General features: G+C 41.0%; 1 protein-coding gene across 2 annotated transcripts in view; it reads right to left on the bottom strand.

Moving 5' to 3' along the window:
- CERS1 (ceramide synthase 1) overlaps positions 1-7,439 on the bottom strand; it is a 40,135-nt gene that overhangs the window by 1,733 nt on the left and 30,963 nt on the right. For both annotated transcript variants that reach the window (XM_018568078.1, XM_018568079.1), the window contains exon 6: positions 770-915. In XM_018568078.1, coding sequence (XP_018423580.1) covers positions 770-915 — 146 coding nt within the window. The remainder of the gene's footprint in view (positions 1-769; positions 916-7,439) is intronic.

The following is a 7,439-nucleotide window of genomic DNA, read 5'->3' as shown; positions in this document are numbered from 1 at the left end:
CCCTTCCTCTGGGGTCCCTCATATTCTTGCTACATATAGTTGACTGCTCCCCCTTCAGACCTTCCAGTCTTCCATCATTGATCTTCTTTGTGACTCTGTGATGTCATGTGACCAAATGCCCAAAGCTACAAAGGAAGCTGATTCTGGAAGATGTGTAGGTATCTCAAATAAAACCACATATCACCAGGCCCTCCAATCACTGCAGCCACAGCCATAGCCACAAAAAAATCTGTTCCTACCATGAAAGGGCAAGGTGGTTGTGGTGTTGGTCCCCAAGCCAAAGGTTCCCAGTCCTCCCCTGATTGGCAATACTCTTCCTTCTAAATAATGTTTGATTTTTTTTGCGGTGAGTGAGGATCTAATTTGAGGGAAGTGCATTTACATATGCTTTTTGGGTTTTGGGAGCACTATTACACTCAAGACGGGTTTCAACTCTGGGAGCCCTGCAAACTTGAAAGTTATACAGTATACTCTCTTAACATATGTTGTACTCTGTACTAATGATTAACAATATGTTTACAGGAGCTGTACAGCAGCATCTGACATTGTCCTCTTCTATATAGAATTATGTTAAATGTAACATGGTAACTAATACTCATTTGTCTATCCGGGCACCAGGCCCTGGATGTCTGACCTGTCCATGTTTTCATTTGTATTATTGCATGAGAACGTTAAAAACATTTTCAATGTACACTTTCAAAGCTGTCTGCAACATGGTACCTTCAGAATTGCCCATTTATTCAGTATTACAGACACACGTTGCACTTACTTGCTATCCGATGTGTTCTTGTGTGAAAAATCTTTAAAAGCATTGGAGACTTCTGCTTTCTGGTTTTCAGAGATATCATATTCCCGGACATCATTCACTTCTTTCACTTGGCCTGTTACCACTTTCATGACAAACATCACTATGTACTAAGGAGGTAAACAGAGTCACAGATTGAATGGGGAACAAAATACTGAAATACACATTTTTGTTAGTTCTTTTTTAACTTGTTTACTGTCAGAAAACCATCTGATCGAGGGTATTGGAATTACCTTACAATAAAGAAGAACTATAAGCAATATCAAAATGGCATATATAATGCAGTCTGTTAGAGTGGCAAAGGCACTGTAGTTTTTGTTTTTCTAAATCCCCCCTCTAGGCCAGTTTTATTACTTGTTGATCCTTCCAGCAGATCTGTTATTTTTCCACTACCCTAACAGGGTGACAACATAATTTATTCTGCAGCAACTTTGCACAGTACAGTTCTCATCCTCCTAATGTCACTGCTAGTGACATTAGAAAAACATTTTAGTTATTACAGATAATATTTTTCTGCTCAATGCCTTGCTGGAAGTTGAGCATGATTCTCCCTCAAATTAAAAACGCGTTTTGTCTAATCAAAACAGTTGGCATTCGAGTGGATTGGAGCCCTATGGAAAGATCATAGCACATATGGTTTGAGAATAGAATAGATTAACATAATGAAAGCCTCACACAGCATAAATTAACTAACTGCAAATGTGTTGATGTCAGCCTGACACATGCCATTAAAATTAAAATCACCCAGCAGCATTGCTCATAATGCAGACACATACTGTAAAAATAGAGTATAAAAGCTTAAAATGAGGAAGTCATTGAACAGAATAAAGAAAATATGGCGCAAGGGATGGTGATGGAGAGGATTACCGATAACACACAATTAGAATGGCATTATTTTTGCTTTCTATTTAAAAATCTTATCAACAATTTACATAGAAATAAATTAGAAAAGCTACATTTCCTGGGTTGTGGTGTAGCACGCACATACAATTGACAATACCAAAAAATGGCAATCACATATGGTAAACTTTATTCTAGGGGTCATTTTGAAGCAGCAAAAGTATTTAATAAAAAATCATTTAAAATTAAGTACTACAATATAAAGGAAGAAATACCTATTTTCAATTGTGTGTACCATATATCTGAGAAGGTTCTCATTCATCTAGGTCATGGTATAGTTGTAGAAAATAAATCAAGGCAACTGGGCTTGCTGTATTTTTTTAAAGATGTTTAGCTGGTCATCCAACTTACTTTCTCAATTCAATTCAATTTACTTGTACAAAATTTTTTCAGAGAATAAATATGGTGAATGTTGCTCCAATCCACATAATCTGTTAATCATAAGCATGGGGTCAAGGACTTCATGGAGTTAAGGTGTTTATTGCATTTATATGATTGGAGCTAGCAGGTGTTATTAGGCTGCCCAGAGATAGGTGTTAAAACAGTATCGTATGTGGGTGGCAGACAAGCAGAATTGGACAGCAACTGAAACACTTTTTGTGAATGAATGAGGAGAGAGAAAGGCGGAGACTCTTTTGACTATACACTATCCGAAAATTGGTTTTTGAGTGGGAGTAGCTCATGGCTGGCATTAGCACCCAGCAGAATACAACTAACATTTTGGGCATTAGCATCCCCAGCCTCCCTCTGGACGTAGTTGAAAAATCATTATATATAACTTCTCTGGACCAATCACAATTAAAAAATAATTGTTTTCCCTGTGCTTATTCCTGACAAAATGGGACATGTCAAATAAAAAAATAGGACACAGCTTTTTTTTTTCTTGTAAGAAGCTGGAAAATGTGAATGATCTCATTTTATGAGCTATATATTGCAGCCTTTCTCAACCAGGGTGTGTGGCACCCTGGGATGCCTAAAAAGTGTCATACAGCGTTATGCCTTTCCATGGTGCCATGGTAATACATTTAACTAGTCCAGTAAGGGTGGGGTCCATACAGAAAAGAATGGAAGATTGCCTCCGTGAAGGGGGCTTCTGATATGAAAGGGGGAATTCTGAAGCGAGGGGATAACTCTGATATGAAAGTGGGGCTCTGATGGGAAGGGAGAACTCTGATATAAAGGGGGGATTCTGGTATCAAAGCAGGGCTCTGATGTGAAGGAAGAACTCTGAAGTGAGGGGAGAACTCTTAAATGAAAGTGGGGCTCTGATGTGAAGGGGAAACTCTGAAGCGAGGGAAGAACTCTGATATGAACGTGGGGCTCTGATGTGAGAGGAGAACTCTGATATGAAAGTGGGGCTCTGATGTGAATGTGGGGGGTGTTCTAACAAGAAAACAAGGCTCTGATGAAAAGGAAGAACTCTGATGTGATGGAAAGCTTCTGACGTCCAGGGCTCCTAATGTAAAGAGGGGCTCTAATGTGAAAGAGGGGACTCTGATGTGAACAGGCCTCCTAATGTGAAAGGGGGACTTCAAAGTGAAGGGGGAACCTCACTTTGTGTTTTTCGTGGGGTATCCTCTTAAAACCAATTACATTTTATACTGGGGTGCCTCAAGATTTTACATACTTTTAAAGGGTGCCGTAAATAAAAAAAGGTTGAGAAATGCTGATCTATTACAAACGTATACTGGTGTATCTACAGTTCCTCTTTAAAACAGAGCGGGAGAAGTGAAGGTTCTAAGGTGCATCATTGCCCCACCCACTGAAGGACTGAAGCTGGCCATACACTGTAGGTATTCTGGCTGGTTCTTGATGAACCGGGCGAAATTCGCACAGTGGGTGGCCTTGTGGGCACCCTTCTGTCTGGCATCCTTCAAACAGAAAATTGAAGGAGCCGCATGGAAAATTGTCTGGCAAAAGGTGAGAGCAATTAGCTGCTGTCACTGTTTGGGTATTCTGACAGCGGCACACCTGCTTCTGTCAGAATTCAAGGGACATAGCAGGAGATTCGTCCATCCACGTGGCTTAGTGAGGATGGAGGAATCTGATATAATTTTTTTGTTCAGCCTGTATTTCCAGCTTAAAGAAGATCTCTAGGCAAAAGTGTTCTTAACACATGCAGTGGGGCTACCCCTGCACTGTAAAGGTTAAGTGCTTGTTTTCACCTAGGTGATGCCATAAAAAAGTTATACTCACCTGATCCTCAGAGCCAGCTTGGTCTTAGAGCGGCCCTTTCAGTCTCGCTCTACCTCTGCTGCAGCGGTGTAAGGATCCTGGAATCATCATGTGTAAAGGACATGAAGACGCAAAGGGACATGCCCTCGCTGCAGCGGCGGTGGAGACAGGCTGGAGGGGGCACTATAACAGCCAGCCACCTCCGAGGTTCAGGTTTTTTAGTCCCCAGATGAAAACGAGTGGTTAACTTTTGCAGTGCCTAGAGTAAGGCAGTTTTTTTCAAGTATGACAAATGCAGGGATGGCTTGGAGGGGAAACTTCACTCTTCCCAAACTCTAGTGGAGTTTTGCCCTTCCTGTACTTTAAAGTTTCCTCCTCCCTTTAAAGTTGAATTGGTTCCTCCTGGATGATGTTTCATCAACCCAATTATGGAAACTCTACCATGCAGGCCACTAAAAAGGCAGTCTGACTCTAGGGATGTCTCTCTATTATAAGGCAGTCTGACTCCAGGGATGTCTCTCTATTATAAGGCAGTCTGACTCCAGGGATGTCTCTCTATTATAAGGCAGTCTGACTCCAGGGATGTCTCTCTATTATAAGGCAGTCTGACTCCAGGGATGTCTTTCTATTACAAGGCAGTCTCTCTCTCTTCCTAAACTCTAAAGTTAGCCGTACACTTTTTTGTTTCAGCCCCATAGGCATAAAAGAGAACAGAAAGTTAAATTCCCCCACCCACACTAAACAGAGTGGATAGGAATATCTCCCCTGCCAGGCTATTGTATTCTGACAGCTGAATGGTTGCAGCCACTGTTCGCCCAACAATATTCATCCCGATTCCTTTGACAAAAGGAATGAAATTTGAGCAGTGTATTGTCAGCTTTGTTGTTGACATGTATGCTGATAAACAGGCAGTATAGATGAGTACCTTCAACTCAGAGCACAAACTGATAACTACCCATGATCCCTACCCACAAAAGATGAGCACTTGCAAAACCCCAATTGATGATCATAAAAATCCCCCAGGCCTGTTTGCATCCATAACCTACTCCTTTCCCTTAAACTTAAAACTAGTGAAAGTTGAAATCTTCAGTAATAATAGACAGGAGAAGTTTTACTGCTTCTTTTTTTCACCCAGCACAAACACTGTAAGGGCTATCCACAAAAGGGTGAAGAGTCTGGAGAAGGCAGGAGAAGTGAACAATCTAGGACAAAATAGCTGAACTGGAAAGTGAGCTGAAATGGAGAATTTTTCCAAATCAGCTATTTTGGCCTAAATTGTTTACTTCTCCTGCCTTCTCCAAACTCTTCACCCTTTAGTGAATAGCCCTGTGTGTTCTGATAGATGGCTGATGCCCACACGCTGATATCAACACTCAGCACTACTAGCCAAACACATGACAAAACATTAATTGTTAAATGAGGGAGCATACACAGAAAAAAAAACGCCTTCAATGTAAATCAAAGTACGACTCCAAACAATAAATATTATGTTTCACCCAATGGCAGATGTATAAGTCCTCACGCTATCTACATAATGAACAGAACACATAACCTCACTCTAATATTTAAACGTCCATGATTACATCATTTTATTAAAAATTCCACTTCATGACCTTTCCATTCAGCCTCCTATAACTGCATAGCAGACGTCCTCTTGAATTGCCCTGGAATCAACTGCTCCCTGACTCCACTGACATTCACTGTTATAGACAATTAGGCAGGAAATGACAGGAAGAGGAGAGGAAGTATGGTATAAGCAATTTGAACCCCTGATAAACTAGAGATGATTTTACTTGTCCTGATTAGTGATGGATTAGCAGGATATTCTCTTTTGTTGTTGTTGTTGTTGTTATTTATTCATGTCTTAGTGGCTAGTAGTAAGGGATGCAGGGAGTGACACCTAATAATATTAAAGGGGTTCCACTTTAACCAAGAATGCGTAACATTTCTTCTGTAATCAAGAATGCAGAAAATTCCTTTACTGGTGGCTAGTAGCTTATTTAACCACTAGAAAGTGGTAAGCTACATATTACTACATATTCAGTGTTAAAGTGTTTCTGACTATCCGTTGTTACAGCAGCAATTACTGCAGATGTTACAATTAGGCCTTTCTTATGGTTCTACTATCCTAAGGGAAGATAACAGGCAAGGATACCAAAAGGATATGCTATGACAATGAAGAAACAAACCATTGAGCTAATAATTTACAGCTTTGGACTCTGTCTGGACCCATCAAGGAGTCAGAGCCAAGCAAAAGGGTTTATGATGTCCCAATGCTATTCGTTATTCGGATAATAGAGTGATGAATAATACAGATATTGGTGGGTGACATTCTACTCCTCTTTCCGGTGGAACAAAGGTTTTACGACCAAATAAAATGGATCTGATAAATAGGAAGGTGGAGGGTGTGAAGCCATCTTTGTATACTGTTGTTGGATTCTTGCTGTATTCTACTGGGGCCGCAGCTCTTGTTACACAGTCCTTAACAGAATGGGCCAAACTCGTAAATATGTTTGTTGGATTAACAGGCTGCTGATTATGACAGTTGAATCGCTCAACAGATGAACAAGTTCTGGTTGTGTGGTTAGAAGCCTTGTATAAACTTCCATCTGGCTGAATGTTCATTTAAAACATTTCAATTATGTTTAGAGCAGCAGATACAGTCAACACATTTCTTTTGGGCTTGAACCCCCCTTCTTCAGGGCTTGAACTATGATTAGTGATACAATCAGGAAAAAATTATATGGGCAGCCTTAATCTGAAGCTGGTTTGAAGCTAGTATGTCATCACAGCACTGTAAATAGCCAGCTGAATATTTGCAGTGCCATTAGGACACACTAGTTTCAACTGGAAACACTGGGCTGCGAGTGCCTCATGGGCTTTTTGCAATCAGGGATCAAATTTTACAGGTCTGCAAGCAGCTGCCTGGTTATCTTCACAAACCTTACAAAGTTCTACAAGGTCAACACTGTTGCATCTGGAGATGCTAGTTTTGGACATGCGGTTAAGAAGGCAGTGGTATAACGTCCTTGACGCTGGGAGGGGTTCCTTGTTGCAGTTGTTTTCAAGTTGTTGTTTTTAGCTCTCGTCTCTATGGGCACTGCTTTTTGCGCCAGCCAATCATTAAGAATAGAGAAAGCCATGTCTTTCAATGAGCAAAAAAAGAAAATAGGACTTTTTTGTACTGCCAATAACATCTTTTTCTTTGAGTTCATTGACAGACATAGCAGCCACCCCTGTTTTTGTTAGCTGTTGCCTATATACGTTGGAGTGTTTTTTTTTCTCCTTTTTTTGTTTACATAAATGTTTACAGTATAAAGGGTTGATACCAGGGGCATAAGTAGAAATCACAGGGCCCCATAGCAAAATTTTGTATGGTGCCCCATGATTTCTAGTTATACCCCTTGCAGAGCCCATTCGAGATCCCACCTGAGGGTGACCCTGCAGAGCCCACCTAGACTCTCTATGATGGGCTCTGCAGGGTCACCCTCAGGTGGGCTGGTCGCACTCCTTACCTGTCCGCCTCCTCTTCGTCCACGGTCACCGATGGGCCCCGCCT

This window comes from Nanorana parkeri, unplaced genomic scaffold, assembly GCF_000935625.1.
Source record: "Nanorana parkeri isolate BGI_ZX_2015 unplaced genomic scaffold, ASM93562v1 scaffold1135, whole genome shotgun sequence".
Taxonomy (NCBI): domain Eukaryota; kingdom Metazoa; phylum Chordata; class Amphibia; order Anura; family Dicroglossidae; genus Nanorana; species Nanorana parkeri.
This window is presented reverse-complemented; position numbering and strand designations above follow the sequence as displayed.